Source organism: Pithys albifrons, chromosome 5 (assembly GCF_047495875.1).
Source record: "Pithys albifrons albifrons isolate INPA30051 chromosome 5, PitAlb_v1, whole genome shotgun sequence".
Lineage (NCBI taxonomy): Eukaryota > Metazoa > Chordata > Aves > Passeriformes > Thamnophilidae > Pithys > Pithys albifrons.
The window spans coordinates 29,709,430-29,728,237 of NC_092462.1; the positions used below are offsets into that span (position 1 = coordinate 29,709,430).

The 18,808-nt window shown below is 46.7% G+C and overlaps 3 protein-coding genes and 1 non-coding gene across 7 annotated transcripts in view; 2 read left to right on the forward strand and 2 right to left on the reverse strand.

The window, feature by feature from the left end:
- Window positions 1-2,997: 2,997 nt before the first annotated feature.
- LOC139672299 (ribonuclease CL2-like) lies at window positions 2,998-4,029 on the reverse strand. The gene is made up of 2 exons (XM_071556093.1): window positions 3,922-4,029; window positions 2,998-3,525 (listed from the first exon to the last, which is right to left on the reverse strand). Exon 2 carries the CDS (start codon window positions 3,517-3,519, stop codon window positions 3,088-3,090), a length of 432 nt encoding a protein of 143 aa, XP_071412194.1. The 5' UTR covers window positions 3,520-3,525; window positions 3,922-4,029; the 3' UTR covers window positions 2,998-3,087.
- A 2,543-nt stretch (window positions 4,030-6,572) lies between these two features.
- RPS3A (ribosomal protein S3A) lies at window positions 6,573-10,124 on the forward strand. The gene is made up of 6 exons (XM_071556092.1): window positions 6,573-6,683; window positions 6,915-7,018; window positions 8,149-8,336; window positions 8,486-8,694; window positions 9,265-9,374; window positions 9,962-10,124. The coding sequence occupies exons 1-6, from the start codon at window positions 6,622-6,624 to the stop codon at window positions 10,081-10,083; spliced, it is 795 nt and encodes a 264-aa protein (XP_071412193.1). The 5' UTR covers window positions 6,573-6,621; the 3' UTR covers window positions 10,084-10,124.
- On the forward strand, window positions 9,623-9,692 carry LOC139672677 (small nucleolar RNA SNORD73). The gene has a single exon (XR_011697963.1). It is a non-coding gene; the product is annotated as a small nucleolar RNA SNORD73 (small nucleolar RNA).
- A 2,339-nt stretch (window positions 10,125-12,463) lies between the features above and the next one.
- SH3D19 (SH3 domain containing 19) overlaps window positions 12,464-18,808 on the reverse strand; it is an 84,938-nt gene continuing 78,593 nt past the window's right edge. For 3 of the 4 annotated variants that reach the window (XM_071556088.1, XM_071556087.1, XM_071556089.1), the window contains exons 16-20: window positions 18,433-18,620; window positions 18,154-18,203; window positions 17,462-17,648; window positions 16,808-16,905; window positions 12,464-15,556 (exon numbers count right to left, since the gene is read on the reverse strand). In XM_071556088.1, the coding sequence (XP_071412189.1) occupies window positions 15,440-15,556; window positions 16,808-16,905; window positions 17,462-17,648; window positions 18,154-18,203; window positions 18,433-18,620 (640 nt within the window). In that variant the 3' untranslated portion in view covers window positions 12,464-15,439. Of the gene's footprint in view, window positions 15,557-16,807; window positions 16,906-17,461; window positions 17,649-18,153; window positions 18,204-18,432; window positions 18,621-18,808 lie in introns of those variants that run through there. The other variant, XM_071556091.1, reaches the window with a different exon arrangement.

The following is an 18,808-nucleotide window of genomic DNA, read 5'->3' on the forward strand; positions in this document are numbered from 1 at the left end:
AGTCATCTCTAGGGGAATGTGAAGCCCATTCCTATTGCTCCCATAATTGCACCACCAGTTTTTCATAGTAAACAGATCAAAAAGCTCAAGAAAAACAGTCTACATCACTTGGATCTTCTTAGTGAAATACAGCTATGATGAAAGAGACAAATTCAAATGGAAAAATAATGGATTTCTTAAAAACTCAGTTGATATCTTTTTATTTTAAGCATATAAACAGTGTGAATACGAAGAGGAATTTCTGGTATTTCCTCTTGGAACTAAAAAATAACTTTGGAATGGTATGAGAAGTAAAGTTTTCTCCTTCCTTTGATGATAGCTTCAAAATATTTGATTAGTGTTTTTCAATTAAAAGAGCAAAATTAATGCCTAAAGTTAGAGAAGTAACTGCTTAGTAAAGACTTTGATTTTAAAGGTATATCAAGTCTGACTTTTATGAGTGTGTTTACTCTTCACTGAGCTTGTCAAGCTATTATGATGTTGGAAAGCATGGCACACAGTTTAGATGAATTACTTGGTTTTAGGAAGGCAGAGGACCAAAACTCCATGGAAAAAACTATTAGAGCAAATGCTGCATAGAAAGTTGTATTTTGGTGCATTTGTGCAGAGTATATTTTAAGAGCAGGTGATAGCACTGGAGAGCAGCTTTTTCCCTGTCCATTTTGGCATGCATGGCGTGCGGCAACAGCCTGGATTCAGAGAACTCATTCTGCCAAATCCATGGAGTCTGGTATTGACTTTGCTGAGTAAATATTTTTATGGCCTTTGCAGTGCCTGCTTAAGCAATTTCCCGCTATGCTTCTGCAAAAATGCCGTGGTTTTCAAGAAGCAGAAACGAATTTCCACAGTAGCACTGCAAATATTAACACCGTGCTCATGCCTCTCATTCTATACCATCAAATGCTGGGCACTGGAAGCATGTGAGCCACAGTGAAGCAAAGCATGTGAATCAGAATCATTTACTTAATTTCCACATGCTAAACATGTAACAGCCAGTTCCTGGCAAAGGAATTGTTTGATAATACAGGGAGTGAGAAGAACAGGCTGACCACTGTCAGAGCAAACTCTGGGCATAAAATTCAAGCAGATACTGCTCAGATACAAGCTTTGGCCTAGTACTTTGGGGGCATATAGTGCTGTTCTGGAAACATTTTTAGTTTCATGTTTTTCTTTTCTTCAGATAAGACCACATGGAAGGGAAGGGAGGCTATAAAATAGAATTGAGGAGGCCTGAACTGAGTTCCTGTCTAGGACTTTCTCTGTGACCTTAGAAAAGCCACTTAACTCTCACTCACAAGGCAGAGATGATAGTTTCTGTCTCCCTGTGGTGTTAAAAGGCAAAATCAACCACAAACCTTGCAACTTTATATTTGGCTGTGATAGGCATGACGTGGAAGTACCTAAATGAGAAAGGAATTAAGAAATAAACACAATTATTTATTAAAACATAAAAATGCAAAAGTCCTTCCTTTATTTTCAGGCACCAGTCCCTTCCTGGGTTTTTTTGCTACTTGTTGCCATTACAGATTTGCTGTTCACTGCCTGTAAACGGGCCACTGCTGCTTCAGAACAAATGAGGAGGCTGGAATCCTCCTCCAAGTGCTGAAGAACCAAGGTAGCAAGAAACAGAGATCAAACCCTTGTACTTGCAGAGATCCTCCTGCCTTGCTCAGCCCACCCAGCTCCTCCCATAGCCAGGAGGGAGGAGGGTGGAGAAGCAAGTCTGCTGGAAGTTGCTGGTCCATGAAAGCCCCAAATGCCCTTGGAATACCCCAGTTCCTCTCCAACGCACAGGGAGTAGTGCTCTCCACACTGGAGCAGGGTTCAGAGTTGGAACTCAGCAGACCTTTTTCCTGAATTCCAGAAAACAAGCAGCTGAGTCACTTAAGGCACATGAGCAAGAGATACCTTGGAGAGGGAGCAAGGGAAAAGAATCAGGAAGACCATTCACTGCACTTCTTTTCCTCCTCAGCTACAATTTCTGAGTGAAATTTGTGCTACGTTTTTGCAGCAGCACAGCACCTGGATGTTGACAGTACATGAGAGATATAGACATACTACAGAGAGGGCAGCAAGGGTCTGATGATGATGAAGGAACTGGAGCACCTCTGATCAGAGAAGAGGCTCAGAGAGCTGAGACTATTCAGCCTGGAGAAGAGAAGGCTGAGGCAGACGGAGCTTATAGGTGTACTGGTAAGTACTGATAGGGAGGAATAATGAGATGATGAACACAAGCTGAAATGCACAAAATCCCATCCAAACCCAAGAAAATGCTTGTGTATGTGTGTACGTGTATTGTGTGTATGTTCTTGAATATGTGTTCCATGTGTTTGCATGTGTGCTGTGTGTAGGAGCAGGGGTGTGAGTGTTGTATGTTTTGTGAGTGTGGCTGTATGCTGCGTGCACTCTGCATGTTTCATGTGCATTGTGTGTATGTGTGTTTCAGTGTGTGGGAGGTGGTAGTTCATGGCTGTGTGTAGCCCCCAATGGGGCCCAGAAGCAGCTCCAGCCACAGAGTCCACAGGTGGGGTCATAGACATGTAGGAGAGGGGACTGTGGGGCACCTGCTGGTTTATGGGGCAGTCATGAGGGAAATTGCAAGTACCCAGGGCATTATGAGGCACATGGGATGTTGTGGGACACTGTGGGAGCTATGGGGCACCCAGGAAAGCAAATGTGACACCCAAAGGGTGAGGATACTGGGGGAGAGAGTTGGGTGCACATCCACGAGATCAGGGGGAACCTAGGCTGAAGAAATGGGGGTGGTTATGGGGACACCCATGTAAAACACCCAAGGAAGGAGAGAAGGCATAGGAGAGGTCAGATACCCTAGGGGTCCATGGGACACCCATGAGGCTGGGAAAACCCAAGGGTTTATAAGGCACATGGTGGGCTACGTCCACCTTGTACAGGGGTGGGGGCACCCAAGTGGCTTAGGGACACACAGAGAGGGGTAAGATCACAGGGTTTCCCCAGAAGCTGATGCTGGAGCCCAGGCCTGTGACATCTCCTTTATTGCAGGCAATAAAGATCCTCCCCAGTGGGAGGGAGGATCTGCATCCCCACCTACAGCCCCCCTGTCGAACCTCACTGCGGGGGCGCGTAGGTGCCGGCGAGGTGCACAGGCAGCCCGTCGCGGCAGGCGACACGCACGTGGTGCTGCACCTGCCGGGCACGGTAGGCGCAGGGGGGACGCGTGTCCCCACCCCGCAGGCGGCAGGCAGTGATACCCATGGCTGTCGGGGTGCTCTGGAACCCCGTGGCATCAGGCGCTTGGGTGCAGGCAGCCACCAGGTCCTGGGCCGGCGCGTGCACAAAGGTGTTGGAGGGCTTGCAGGGCCTCCCCGGGGCCGTCACCCGCCGGCGTGCCAGCATGGTCTCACAGTAGCGGTGTGCTGCCAGCGTGGATGTCCGCGGGTAGTCCACGTGCTGCCGCAGGAACTTCTCATAGCGGCTCTCGCCCACTGCCCCTGCCAGTGCTGCCAGCACCAGGGTCATGCACAGGACCCAGCCTGCCATGGACACCTGTGGAAAAGGGGGTTAGGGCCATCTGGGTTTCTGGGCCCTCAACTGAAAACCCATCCTGATTTCTCTATAAATTCCCCCTCCAAAACACCTCTAAATGCATGGGTACCCACTGCTGGACAAATGGGCTATCTGTGTATATCACCTGGATGCCTGGGGCCCCTATAGAATGCCCCATGGACACCCGAGTCCCCTGCAGTTATGCACTCCCCAAAAGCCTCGGCCCCCTACAGAACACTCCCTATGTGCTCCTCACACCCCTGGATACCCTATGGATCCACTCCCTGCCCCGATGCCTGGATGCAGTACACAGCCTCCCTCCCCCACCAGATACTTGGATTCCTCACAGCCCCTTCCCACAGCCATTCCGGTCCACTACACAACCCGCGCCCGCACCTGTGTGTGCGTCTCTGTTTCCCTTATGGCCTGGAGGTCTCTGGTATCCCTCCCACTCCTCTGCCCATCCTTTATACTGGCCCCAGCTGGGCCCAGTGGGCAAGGATCCAGGAGGAGGGGCAGGGTAAAGAGCAAGGTCCAGTGGATGTCTGGGATGAGACAGGTGTCCAGGAAGCCCCACTCGCCCTCTTGGTGTCCCCCAAGGTCATTAGGTAGTCATTAACGAACCACGTGACTGTCTGTGCACATCCCCTTGGGTCTCCATGCCCACGTTGCCCTGGATCATGCATCCTGGCCTTGGCCACCTCGCCCATGAGAGGCAGGACACCTGGGCCCCGTTGGGAGGCAGTGCAAGATACTTAGTTCCCTGTTGGGCAGGGGCAGGATGTCAGCATCACCTCAGGGGCAGCTGACAGATTCTCCTGCTCCTCTTAGAAGAGGTGGCACGTCCATGGCTGTCCTGCAGTGATTCAGGTGTTGTGTGTCCCTTTACCCTGTGTCCCCTTGCAGACAAGTTCATACCTCTGGGAAGTGCCAGGATGCATTTTACCTTCCTGCTACCTCACATGCTCCCAGCTACTGCACTGAGGCAGAGACAAGCAAAGAACCAGGAGCCAGCCTGAGCCCATCCAAGACCCATCCCTTTCCTTGACTATCATGATGGAACCCCAAGGAAAGCATGTTCCCTCCAAGGGGAGAGGCACGCAATGCTCAGGAGAGGCTGTTGCCACAGGGTGCAAGTGATTTCCATGCTCCTATTCAAAGACATGACAACGACTGTGATGGGAAGTGGCAAACAGAGGATGTGGAAAAAAGTGCTCAGGAGCCCTCAGTTGCCTTCCTCCCACATATGCAACCAAGTCTAATCCCACCAGTGATTCGAGGAAGATAAGGAGTGGATCTTGGCCATAGAGCCGTGAGCGGCTGAGATGCACCTTTTGAGTATGTGTCACCATGTCACCTGACCTTGTCCCTGAGGACAGCACAGAGCTGCCCTCCTGTCTGTCCCAGGCCCACCATGTCCTTCAGCCTGGGGTACACTTGGTCCTGGGCACCACCTTCCCCAAAGCAGCTGTAACAGTTTGAAGATTTGCCACAGTGAAGGTGCAGAGGGTCTTGCCCTGGGCTCTGGTGGCATTTCTACAGTCTCTCAAGAAATCCTCCTCAAAGGTGCACAGCCCCTGCAGCAGGAACATCTCAGGCACCTGGCCAAAACCTCACAGACAGGGAAGGTCAGCACAGCCCCCTGTGCTGACTCTGAGATACTGACAATACCCTGCTCCTGCTGGGCATGTAAGGAGTGTGGGGACTCTCATCACAACCCCCCGGACACAGTACTTTCCACTGCCCTGGTGTGGGTGGAAAGGAGCCGGTGCCCACGGGAGGAGGAACAAGCCTGGATGTCTGGCAGTGGGCTGTCTGTAGCAGGCACGGTGCCTGGCAGACCCTCAGGCGTGTCCTTGCCGGAGGTTGCTGTGAAATGCATTAATGAACCACAGCCTGTGGTCGCCTCTTGTTCCAGGAAGTCCCCACTGCCCGGTGCACAGCACCGCATCTCCCAATCCATCCCTGCCCTCCATCCCGGGTGGGCTGATCGAAGCCTCCCGCTGCCCTGTGCGGCGACTTGAGAAGCCGAGGCACTTGGGGCAGCCCCGACCAGCAACTTCTGGTTGTTCCCTCGGCCCCTCATGGCTTGGGAATGTTGCCAATTTGGGGAGCTCTCTAAACAGACACAGAGTCTAGTTTAGAAAGGAGACACTGCTTCTTCTGTGCAGGGTGCAAGGTGGGGGTTTCCGCAAATTAAGCACAGTGGGGAAAAAGGTTGTATCTCATACAGTAGTTTACATGAACCCGCCTCTCTAATACATATTCTCCCCCTGCCTGCTGCATATTCATTTGTCTGACGTAATGTCACAAAATGCTTAAAACACAAAGCTCTCTTTATGAACCAACTTCTACTGTAGAAGTTATCCCCCGGCAGCAGTTACGTTTACAAAAGGTGAGAAGAATCAGCCTGGGAACAGACCACTCAGGCTGAAGGCATCGGGAAGGACACGTAACTGGCATGCATTGGGCAGCCGGAGAAGTGTAGTAGAGAGGCGGTGCACGTAAACTTCCTTGTGTGGGAGATGTAACTTTTTACCCCATGGCACCTGCCTTTCCCCCGGGCAGACCCGGCACAGTGAGCCCCATCCCCGCGGCTCCTCCTCCCGCCCGGGCACTGTCCCCGCTCGAGCATCCCCGATCCCAGGCGCGCCGGGGATGGGCGCTCCGCACGAACCGGGCGCTCCGCGAATGGACGCTCCTGGTCCTGGAATGGACGCTCCTGGAGTAGACGCTCCCGGATCGGACGCTCCTGGAGTGCGCGCTCCGCAGGGATCGGACGCTCCGCAGGGCTCGGATCGGGCGCTCCCGGATCGGACGCTCCTCAGGGCTCGGATCGGGCGCTCCCGGATCGGACGCTCCCGGATGGGCTCGGGCGCTCCGCAGGGCGCAGGGCGCGGCTGCTCCGGACGGGGGCGCTGACGGGCACGCCCCCCCGCGCCCCCCGCGCCGTTGGTTCCGTCCCGCCGTGGTACGTGCCGGGGGCCCGCCCGCCCCCCCGCGCGGGGCGGTGCCTCTCTGGGCGGTCTCGCGCGAGCGCGGGTCTCGTGTAGTCTCGCGGGAGCGCGCCCCGCCCTTTCGCGCTGGCCTGGCACGATGGCGGTCGGCAAGAACAAGAGGCTCACCAAGGGCGGCAAGAAGGGCGCCAAGAAGAAAGTGTGAGCGCAGCCGGGGCCGGGCCGCGGCACGGAGGGAGGGCACAGGGCGGCGGCGCCGCGCCGGGCCCCGCCGCGCCGGGATGGCGGCGATGCGGGCGGATGGCCATGGCCCGGCGGCAGCGGGCCCGGCTGCCATGGCGGCGGCCGGGCGGGCCTGGGCCTCGCCGGGAGGAACGTGCTCCTGCGGGAGAAACTCAGTTAAACAGATCCGTTTCCTTCCTTTGATTTAAGGGTCGATCCATTCTCCAAGAAGGACTGGTACGATGTCAAAGCACCGGCGATGTTTAATATCCGAAACATCGGGAAGACACTCGTCACCAGGACCCAAGGAACTAGTGAGTAACTGGGGTTTGTGCAAGAAAGGGGAATGTGTTTGCTCCATGTGCTGGCTGCAAACGGGACTCGAATAAAGAACTGCTGACATGCATTTTTCTAGTAATAACAGAAACCTGGAAGTTAAAAAAATGGGCCTCTCTGACTCTGTTGGGTTATTTGAGTGAGTTTTCCTGTGTTGGCCAAGTTGCTGGAATAGATGAGCTTTTTAGTACCTACGTTCATACTCTGGGGTCTAATGACAAACCATGGAAGGACAGGCCTGAAGGTTTTAGTGAGCTGCTGTGGTGGTAACCTGATGAGTTGGAGAAAAGGATTAAGGAGTCATTCTGACTATCATAGGGTGAGATGTGGGTCAGTGCCACAAGAGACCTTGGTCATGACAGGATCATAATGATGAGCATGTCAAGAGACTAAAAATTAAAGCTTTTGGGTAAGGGTGTCTGTTGAGAGCTGGAATTGCTGACTTAAAGCGAGCATGTGTAGATGTATCACTGAATGGTAAAGTTGTTTTTTATGATCTGGCACACCTTAGGAAAAGGGTTGCAGGGGGATCTGGGTACGGGTAACAGTATTTTTGGAAGCCCAGCTGTGCAGAGTGGCTGAATAGTTACATTATACTGTACTGGCTGCACTCAAGAGTTATGAAGATGATTATTACCTTGAACTGTTAACATGTGAGACAAATAAAATAAAGGTCTCTGTGAATCAGCTGTATTGAAATAGTTAGAGGGGCAGCTGTGAAATTACTGTACTGGGTGTTGGTTGCTGCTTCATCTCTGCTGAGCCACAGGTGGCATTTGATGTTTATTTTTTCATTAGTGCTCATAATTTCTAAATGCTCCATAAGCCTTTTCAGCTAAAACATCCGATGCAATTACCTTGAGAAGGTTCCTCCCAGAGTTACCCAAACACAGTATTTGGCCCTGTGAGTTGATCTGCTCTGGCTGCAGACACAAATGAGGCCCTGGCCTCACATTCCCAGCGGTTGGGCCTCATCCTGGAGGCCTTTCCAAGCTGAGCGATTCCGTGATCACCACCATTAGGAAACATCCAGCGTGAACTCAGTGTCTGATTAGAACAATGCGCTTCTAATGGTAATGAAAGGCGTTTGTTTTGTTCCATCACACAGAAATTGCCTCTGACGGACTGAAGGGCCGTGTGTTTGAAGTGAGTCTGGCTGACCTGCAGAACGATGAGGTTGCCTTCCGTAAATTTAAACTGATAACTGAGGACGTTCAGGGCAAAAACTGTCTGACCAACTTCCACGGCATGGACCTGACCCGGGACAAAATGTGCTCCATGGTCAAAAAATGGCAGGTGTGTAAATAGCAAGGTGTGTGTTGCTGCCGGTGCCTTTGGGAGGGGAGGGAGCCCCTGGGAGCTGTGTTTGGGGGGGCAGCAGCAGGTGTTTGTGGGGCTGGGAAACCTGTGTCACGGTGGGGGGTAAATGTGCATTCCTTCTGCAGACCATGATCGAAGCCCACGTGGATGTGAAGACCACGGACGGGTACCTGCTGCGCCTCTTCTGTGTGGGCTTCACCAAGAAGCGCAACAACCAAATCCGCAAGACCTCGTATGCCCAGCACCAGCAGGTGCGGCAGATCCGCAAGAAGATGATGGAGATCATGACCCGGGAGGTGCAGACCAATGACCTGAAGGAAGTTGTCAATAAGCTGTGAGTCTTGGCTGTGTTCTCTTTTTCTCACCTTCATGTAGTTGTTTGTTGGTCCGTTGTTGCTGAGAGCTTGACCAATGTTGGTGCTTCACATACCATCTGGCAGAGACCAGGCAGGGAGCCCCTGGTGTTGGAAAGACAATGGCCATTTTCTGCAGGTAGCTTCTCTTAGTCTGCATCCTGTTAGACTTGCATCCTCTGCCACCTTTGCAGAAATGTGAAATCCTGCTCTCCAGAGGATTTGAGGTTCATGCTGCTGCAGACTAAAGTTGTAATTCTGACCAGCTGGGACTGTCAATGTTCTTGGTAGAAGAAAGTGTGATGTTCACTTCCAGAAGTTTGATTGTAGATTTGCTCTCAAAATGGGCACACTTGCCCAGTATTGTTTCTAATATTGCAAGGGAAATGTCTTAAAATGTAAATGTACTTGCAAAGAAATGTCAGAGTGAAGGTTGCATTAATGATGTGAGTTTCTGTAGCATACTGGGTATTTTTAAGGATTTTTGTAAGCCTGTGTTACTGATGAAGCAGCAGGCAGAGTTGTTAACATTGAGCTCTCTGATTTCACAGGATCCCAGACAGCATTGGCAAGGACATCGAGAAGGCCTGTCAGTCCATTTACCCTCTGCACGACGTCTACGTCCGCAAGGTTAAGATGCTGAAGAAGCCCAAGTTTGAATGTAAGTCAGTTACTGCAGACTGTGAGTGTTCCTGGGGGAGGATGTGGGAAGCAGTTCCTTCAAATGCATTTGCCTTTGGATAAAGGTGGTACTGCAGCATCATGACCTTAAATAGCTGGTGTGTCCTTGTCTGTCAGGGACAAGGCTTGTGGCTTCCAGGACTGAAGGCCAAGCAGTGAGTGTTGAGTTCAGAGCTTTCTGAATTCTCACCTGAAACTGCTGCTGAATGTTAAAGGCTTTGCCTTGGGAATGAATGATGACAAAATGTTTCGGTCCCAGATGACATGCAATGATTCTATTTTCCCATTTTCTGACATTCCCATGTAATGCAGTAGTAGGTTCTTGAGTCCAGATCTTGTTAGAAGAAAGTTTAATTTGCAGTTTTGTTATGTTGCACCTACATCACTGCTTGTTTCTGTCTGACTGTCAGCTACTGCAGCAGCATCTCCTTGCACGAGCTTTCTGGAATGGACTTGGTCGTACCTGTATTAAATGTTCTGGTGGTTTGTGTATGATGAGCAACTGAGTAATTTTAAACTGTTTAAATATGTACATCTCTCACTATTTATATTGCTGCTTCTTTTTAGTGGGCAAGCTGATGGAGCTGCATGGTGAAGGTGGAGGTGCTGGAAAGCCTTCTGGGGATGAGGCAGGCACTAAAGTAGAGCGAGCCGATGGATATGAGCCGCCCGTGCAGGAGTCTGTCTGAAACTAGAAATTGGTGGAAAATAAAAGTTTTAATATACAGAAGTAATGTGTGGTTGCCTGTATTGCTACTGGACAACAGTGGTGCTGGATGTGTGGATGGGTTTTCAATGAGGTAAACCTATTGCCTTGGTTTAAAAAAAACAAACCCTTGTGTTGGAGATCAGTTTTTCATGATTGGTGTTGCAAGATGGGTGGAAAGTGGGTTGTCCTTTTGTGGATTCTGTATGTTGGTTTTCCCAGTAATTCTGGTCCTCACAAAAGAAATCCTGTGTATGTTTGCAGAGGTTGCATTTGTGAGAGGTGCCTCAAAGAGGACCATTGTACAGGGGAATCAGGGACTGCCCAGGGAAGGCTACTTTCAAAATTTTTATTATGGGGAAGTCTTGGGGATTTATCCAGACTACTTACTTGAGAATTACATGTCTATGTTTAAGCTTCCTGGTGGTAATTGACTACAACCTCCCAGGATAGATGGTGGTCTCCCATAGTCAAAAGGTGTTTAAATATCTTAAAAGTTGTAATTATGATTATGGAAGCAGTGTTTGTTCTGAGCAGTGCAGAAATACAGAGCATGCTCCAGAGCAGTAGGGTTTCATGTTGGTTTTTACCTTAGATCTGAGGTGTAGCAAATTACAGTTGAAAAACCTGTGAAACTTCAAGAGGAAAAGTCTTATCATACAAAGGCAGTGGTCTGCGTTCTGAAAACAAAGCATTCCTAAGTAATTTGCTGAGTATTTTAAGACTGTTTATTATCTGACATTTTTTCTTGTTCAGGCTTAAAAATGGAAGAGTGTTTTTTCTGGCTAAATCAAGGGGGTTTGTGCTATGAACATGTTTTGTTTAGAATAGGACAAAACAAAGCTAAACCTAGTTGTGTGGATTTGTTGGCAAGTTTCTGATTTAAAACCTGGGAATGAAATGGCGAGGTCACTGAGCAGTGGCAGTCAGCTGTCATAGCTTAGGACAAGAAAAGGGGGAAAATAGAGGAATGTCACTGTTGGAAGTCTCCAAAGGAGAGGGGCCTTGCTACCCATGAGGGCTATACTGCTCCATGTCAGGGATTTTCACCTTTTCCTAGCTGGTAATTCAGGTTTGGACCAAATCATATGCAAAATGAAAATAATATTTTAAAAATTCCATCAGAACACTGCAGGTGATGTGATTTCACATTGTGTGATTCCATGCTACAATTTATTATGTGTTCTGCTTTTTCCAGTTTGTGTAATAGAAGTGTGGTGAGTGCTCAACACTCACGATCTTGAAAGAGGAGAGAGGAATCGTGCTTTGCTCTGCTCTTTCCATCAGTACTGCTGGGGTGGGTGTCATCTGCCTCCAGAAGTCCCAGAGTCAAAACCAAACGGTGATGCAGGGTATGTGGTGAGAGGTTGGAAATCCTTGAACCTACTACAGCAGGTCTCAGTGCAGCTGTGCACGCACGTGTGTGTGCGTATCTGTTCAAGCCCTGCATTAGTGTAAGGTCTGTCAGAGCTTTCTGCTCGCAGCCGTGTGTTGGCTGTTCCCTCTGCTTAGCAGTGGTTCCATCAGACAAATCATAAGGGAGGGGCTGCACCTGGCCTGTCCTCTGTAGACGGGAAGAGTTAAAAATCCCGAGCTCATTTCTCTGAAAACTTGTCTTTTCACAGACTATTCGGAGTTGGAAGGGACCCACAAGGATCACCGAGTCCATTCTTTCAATGGTATGTGTGAGGAGTTGCTGCAAAAATTCTAGTCCAGAAGATTTGGGAGAAGAACAAGAACTTGCCTTTTTTCAGGCTTTTAAATCTGTTTTTTTGAACAGTGGACTGCCAGCCTTGTGTAAGGGCCCTGTGTGTAAATGCATGCATGTGTGTATATACATATGTGCTTTGTAATGGGATTTCAGATGGGGGGAAAGCAAGCAGGAAGGGAGATCTTGTGCATCCTCTGTGTTCTTTCAACAAATACCAGCTGAAAGATCATGGTGTATGGAAGCTGCAGTCAGCAGAGTACAACCAAATTATATGCAGAATTGCTCATCAGCGCAGGATCAGCCCGTGTCTTTGTCACAGGTAATTTGGCACAGTGAGAGTCACACCATGTGTGACACCCTGCGGTGACAGCTGGTTGCTGCAGGTAGCGAGTGTCACGGGTTCTGCAGGTGGTAAGGGTGGAATGTACCTGAGTGCAGAGGCTTCAATAAACTGTTAAAGCCATCCAGATTCTCTGAGGGGTCTGGACTACTTGTAAACAGATGTAATATTCCTTCTCTATTTGATTATTATTTGAGGGTTGCGTGTTTCTTTGCAGCTGGGTTAAATATGCAAGCAGAATGAAATCCGTAAGACTCTCAAGTGGAAAGCTCAGCTCTCCACAGCAGAACACGATTAAAATGCCATCATGACTTAATTATAAAAGTTTTATTGGTTAAATACATTCTTAATTTACAGAGGTACCATAACAAACTTACTGGACTTAACAAAGGTATATTTAGGACACTGTTAATTGTACACAGAACAAAGATGTCTTCCTGAAGATACTTCCAGAGGTTGGGTCAAAGTATTTCGACAAAGGAGACTTATTATTATGCTAATGCATGGGGGTCTAGCTGAATTTCAAGGTTACAGCTCAAATTCGGTACTACATTGCAGTCAAGATTTGTGCTCCGTCTCATTCTTGGATTTTGTACACCTTGGAAATTTTTTATGGTCTGTATGCAGTCTCATCGTGGTGTTAGGCATTGTCTTAAGAAAATCCGCTCCTGTAAAAGCCAAGCCTCTCGCTTGTTTCAGTGCTCATGAAGGCGCTGTTTCAGCTGCCTGCAGCAATGCGAGCAGCCCTTAGATGGCACTCGGTGCTGTGAAGAGAAGGCCTTGCTGCTCTTCCTGCCCTGCCCCACAGGGAGGAATGATTAACTTACAGCAGAGCTGTCCTGTCTACGGATAGGCACTGCCTTTAAACATTCAGTGGAAGCTACAAAAACAACTGGTCAATACACAGTTATAAAACGGGGAAGAGGAAATTGAAAAAAAATACAAAAAAAATGAGTTCTACTTTTGAGACTTGTATAAAAAATTTTAAAAAACTGCCAGACAGTAAGCAAACATCATACACTTAAGCCTCACCTACTGCCACACTGATATGTCTTTGGACGATGTGGGTATGCCTGGCATTTCTCTAGGAGATGGTGTTTTATTGGAATAAGCAACAAGAAGCTTTAGAATCTGGCAGGAAAGCTCGGGTAGTGGTTTACGTTTAAGTTTGACTCTGCAGGAGTTCCTGATAGGCTTGTTGGGGATGCTAAAATTGAATAATAACTACAAATTGTGTTACCATCCCTCTAGAATGGCACATAATTTGGAATTGTTTTATAATGTTTATCCCCTTAATGGAAGCAGAAGTCCAGTTCTCAGCTCATCAAAACTTTGTGTGATCCTCATCTCCCAGTTGTGGGAATAGTATTACTGCAGTTTAAGTACATGACCAAAAAAAAAATCAGGGGGCTAAGGCCTGTGTCTGTGCAAGTTCTTGGCCTATGACTCTGCTGAGGGAAATGGTGCTGAGGCCCTCGTATCTGCGCTGGTCCAGGGGAGCTCTAGTCTGCTGCCGGCACTGGATGCCCGTTACCTGCTCTGGGGTAGCTCTTCAGCTCAGTTTTGGCTGTGAGCCTGTTTCTGCCTGAGTGCAGGGCACAGGGAGGGAGGGCCACCCTCAGCAGCCTGCTCAGGCATCAATTTCGATGCACCCTGATCTCTTGTCGCAGCAGGGACTTGCTGCTGTCATGCTTAGGGCTCGCACCCATAACGCTGTAGGCAGACCAAGTCAAAACTATCTCAAGGCCATTCACAATGATTTTAGTTTCCAGTCTCTATCCACCACTCCACTGTAGGCCCCTCTGCAACCTGAACTGCCAGACCCACGAAGAAAAGTCTTGAGGGTATCTCGATACCTCATGACCTGCAGCTCTCTGGAGTATGATTCGTGCAAACAGCTTCCTGGTTTCTCTGTTACATAGTGCAGGAATGACAGAATACTGTCAGCAGTGAAAGAGCCAACTGCAGCATAACGCTTTCTAGTCCAGTCTGAAGGAGTTAGCAGTTAATCAGGATGCCATTTAACTATTTTGTCAGAAGACAAGTGTTAAAAAGATGAATTTACTACCAGAAGTTCCTATAATGTGAAGCTACCTCAGTCATGTCTGTCTTAGTTTGTCAGTCAAGCCACACTGCTGCTTTTTACTAATTGCCATGGTTAGAGTTGCTTGGAGTAACCTCCTGCCAGGCATGTTTTCCTTAAGGCCATTTATGATGATGCTCAGTATAGTTGGTATGTGGTAACAAACTGGAAACTAATTCCACGTCTGCTGAAAGCTAAAACCAAGGCTGTATACCCTTCATGTTAAGTTTAGGAATAGTGTTACTGAAGTATGTTCCAGTGCTTGAGTGGCAAATGAAATGCAGACTGAGTGAAGACTGGCTTTCCACTTCCATGATGGGAGTGGAGGGGCAAATAGTTGGAATAGTGCAGCTACTCCATGGATGGGATCTGAAAGCTCAGTAAACACTGCCACAGCTATCCTCAGCTGGGGAAGAAGGGTTATGATGGTGCCTGAAGAACAGTGGGCAGTAGAAAAATCTAAACCTGTACCTGGAAAGTATTTTGGGGAAAGGGATGAAGGTCTAGGATGATTCATACCAATTCAAACAGTACTTGTTAAAAGGCAAAATACTTAAAAATCTTACTTCTGTGATCTTGCTGTATGAGCAGCTTGGGTTAATGATAGAAGAATACTACACAAGGATTTACTTCTGATTTCTCCCTCTTACCAGTATTAGATTTGATATCTTTCTACTATGAAATACCAGTTATTTTTCTTATCCTCTAAGTCCTAAAACCAGTGGAACTAATGTCGCTAATGTGGAACTCAAGCAGTAGTGAAACCTGAATACCAAATTCCATCTACATACTGAGTGTTGTAATTATATATTAAAACAAAATTTTTAAATTTGGATTTTAAAAAGTTTTTAAAGAAGCCCAAAGCAGTTTACTTTATGCAGACTTTGTGCATGATAAATGTAATACCAGACAGTAAACATACTAGAATGCTATATAAGTTAAAATGGTGTTGTACCACAATATTTCCCTAGTTGGAAACTGCTAAAAATCCTGCTTGATTTGCTTGCAGACCATTCATGAAACATGACTACATACACTGTCACAAAGGAATAAAATGTTCTTATTTGACTTAAAGACACTGTGATGACTGCCTAGAAAAAGTAGTGCAAAACATTGATAGTCAACACAGGTTGATGCCTTTGCTGTGCCTTTAGGGTAGAAAACATTCTCTCCCACATGCAGGGAGTACAAAGAGAGGCAACACTTCATGGTGTTTTTAAAATCTGAACAAAGTTCTTGGGAAAGATCCCAGACCTTCCTTGTATCTCTCCACTCATCCAGTCCTCATCTACAGATTCCAGCTCTGTTATCATATCACCTGCCTGTAAGAGAAGGAGTAATGTGAGTCAGTACAGCTTACTGTGCAATGTTAATACATGCATAGCTGATAATATTTAGAAGCAATTAATATCAATCAAATAGAAGAGAAGTAGGATGTGGCCAGTCTCTTCTGTTGGTTACATCTATTGGAGATTGTTTGCCAAAACCAGCTGAAGCTTCTCTTAGGGTAAATACTTATCTGTGCTGAAAAACCTTTGGAAGGACAGAAGAGCACTGCTGGACAACTTTTTCAGTTGCTTAAGCTCTCCAGGTAGGGCAGGTACAGTAAGAGCTGGAAAACAAACCTCCTGTTTGACTTGTTATTTGTGTGTGTGTTGTATCTGTTATGAGGGTTTCTCTTCTTAGAACACTGGAAAGATTTTTTTTTAGTCTCCATATTTTGTAACACTTGGAAACTTTCCTCTTCTCTTTGGAAACTTTCCTTTCCCAAAAGGAAAGGCAATAATGTAAGAGCTCAGTGTGGTTGTTTACACTGCAGCTCCTGTGTTTCGTCCTTGTTCCAGTTTTCACTGTCCCATACCACACCCTTCATCTGAAGTACTGTTACAACCCTGGCCTTTCAGTACAATTGTTCCCCTTTTCTGCTTTAAAAAACTCTGTGTGTTTCAGCTAATAAAACACACTTTTGGGCCTGCCTGTGAAACTCTACTGTTTCTCAGAAATTTGCTTTTGAGGACACTGTTACCTAAATCATGACTTTGAATCTCAAGGGCACTCTGTTACTTGTTCATGCTTAATATGATCTTGGCATCCAGCATGTATTTAATTTTTCCTTTTGTTCCCACAGCAACTACATATTGTGTCGCCAATTTAAGATTTTGCTGTACTAGGTGCCCCTTAGAGGCCTCGCTGCTGTGGCACCAGCACTCTCACTATTATCCTCGTTCTCATTCCTGTCTTTCTAGACAGAAAAAAAGAGGCTCCACTGACCATATCAACTGATCAAGAACTGAATGTACTGCAAAATTATGCTTACTAGATCTGAGTAGTCAGAGAAATTCTGCAATTCCTGACCGCTTTTGAGTGTCTTTAATTAAGACTTTGCCAATACGAAACAGGAGTGGTAAATATGTTTTTAGAGAGACCATTTATCAAATGTGTTAATATCTATGCATATTCCATGTGCTTCATTCTTTTTGTTTGAAGACTATTTTCACGGTGGATGTGTCTTATTTTTAGTGCTCTTTAGAAGTGTAAGACCTCTTGGAAATTGGTCTAAGAGAGGTACTTACTTTGAAGGAAAGCTCATCTTCATTTTCTCCATGAAAATGATACAGAGCTCTGGCTTTTCCTTTCTTCCCTCCTCCAGACTGTGATAGCTCTACGCTGGCTGCAGAACATGGACAAGAGAAGTTACTTGCACTGGCATCAAATAAAGCTGTCTCTGGAGAAGTTGCCTCTCATTCTCATGTTTTGCCCCCATTAGTGTCCAAATGTCATTGCTATTGCTGTAATGAATTCACTGTGCTAGTGGAACTGACACCAGATCATTTTACAGTACTAATAGAGTGTCATAGTTCTGCTTCCAGGAGGACTAAATTTGACTTACTTGATCTTTCCAGTGGTGATATCTAATAAAAACAGTCTTTTCCTCTTTGTGCTTGAAGATGAAGCAGCATCTGTACCCCACATTTACTCCTAAAGGCAGCTCAATGGTCCTGTTTTGCCTGTGCCCAACCCACAGTTGAAAACATTCCAGAGTCTGTGTCACCTCCCAGATTACTTACTACAACATTGTATTGCCATTATTAGAGAGGGTGGTTCAAAACTTAGCATAGCTTCAGACTATTAAAGACTGTGGTGGTGTGTGGCTTGTTAATGCAATGGAATTGCTGACTGTCACAACCCAAGGAATAATGACTTGCTGTTTAGTAGGAGCACTGTACCTGAGCAGGTCTGAACAAAAACTGCTGGGAAAATCCCTTCCTTTCCATTCAGTCTTCCTCTATACCACTCCAAATCTACTTGTTCCAGTATTTGGATGCAGTCTCCCTTTTTGAAGGATAAATCATCTTTGGTTTCTGCTGTAAAATCATGAAGTGCTTCACACCACTGTACCAAGCATCTGTTGTTCTATTGAAGTGAACAGAGGAGATGTTTTAATTTGAGGAGCACAAACGGAGCCCCAGAGCTGATGGGCAGTGCTGAAAGCAGCTGTACAGAACATGGGTGTCCCAACTTTCCCCCAGACAGCAGTGCTGCTGCAGGTGCAGACTGGAATGGCAGTTCAGCAATTACCAGCACAGAATTTCATCTAGGCTCAGGCATATTCCTGTTTATCATTGGTGGCAGGGAAAAGGATTCATAAATTCAAAATTAGATCACTGCAGTAATATTTAAAATAGAGCTGACAAGAATTTCCTTAAGCACAAAGGATAAAAATTTACTTATGTTAATTTTTCAAGCTATGATTTCAATCAGTTTAGGTCAAATGTCAGAATTCAGGATGTGACCATGCAGCACTGTGTGCTGTGGGAGTTGTGTTACAATCAGCTAATCTGACATTACAACAGAGAGTCTCTGCAAATCTATGAAACTGCTATGTAAATTCTGGCCCTCACCTATAACATTTTATTACCTGATGAACGGAAGAAGAAACCACCTTGTTCTTCAGTGCTGCTTCTGTACCTACATAAGTAAAGCACAACTTAGAATAGCAGCAGTGACTATTCAAAATGTTACTAATGATTGAAATTTTTTATTTTTTTTAAATTTTTTTAACCTCTTCTCTCCATCTCCTTCTTCTCTCTACTTCCCTCTTGCATTCACTGTTCTTTTGGAATTTTCTCTTATATGCTGCCTATATGCCTGAAGTACAAAACTATGTTCTTGAAGACTTTTGAAAACATATTCATACCTGTTCCAGGCAGATCTTCAATTACTTCTACAAAGTTCAAGGGGAAAATTCCAGACGTGCCTCTGAGCTCTCCTTTGGCCCACTCTTCATTTACATATTCTTTCAGGATAATAGTTTCACCTTCTGAAAAACTGAGCTCATCTTTCTGATCTCCAATGTATTCAAATCGTGCTACACATCTTGGACCTCTGCACAAACAAAAGAGGAAATTACTTTGCTTCTTTATTATTATTGTCAACTTATGATTAAGGCAGCATTGTGCAACATATCAATTGATAGTTTAATTAAAATTATAAAATAAAGCATTGAAGATAGAACAGGTGGAAAATTGGGGTCCAGCTCTGGTTCTCATCTCTGCTTTCTGAGAGGATGAGTA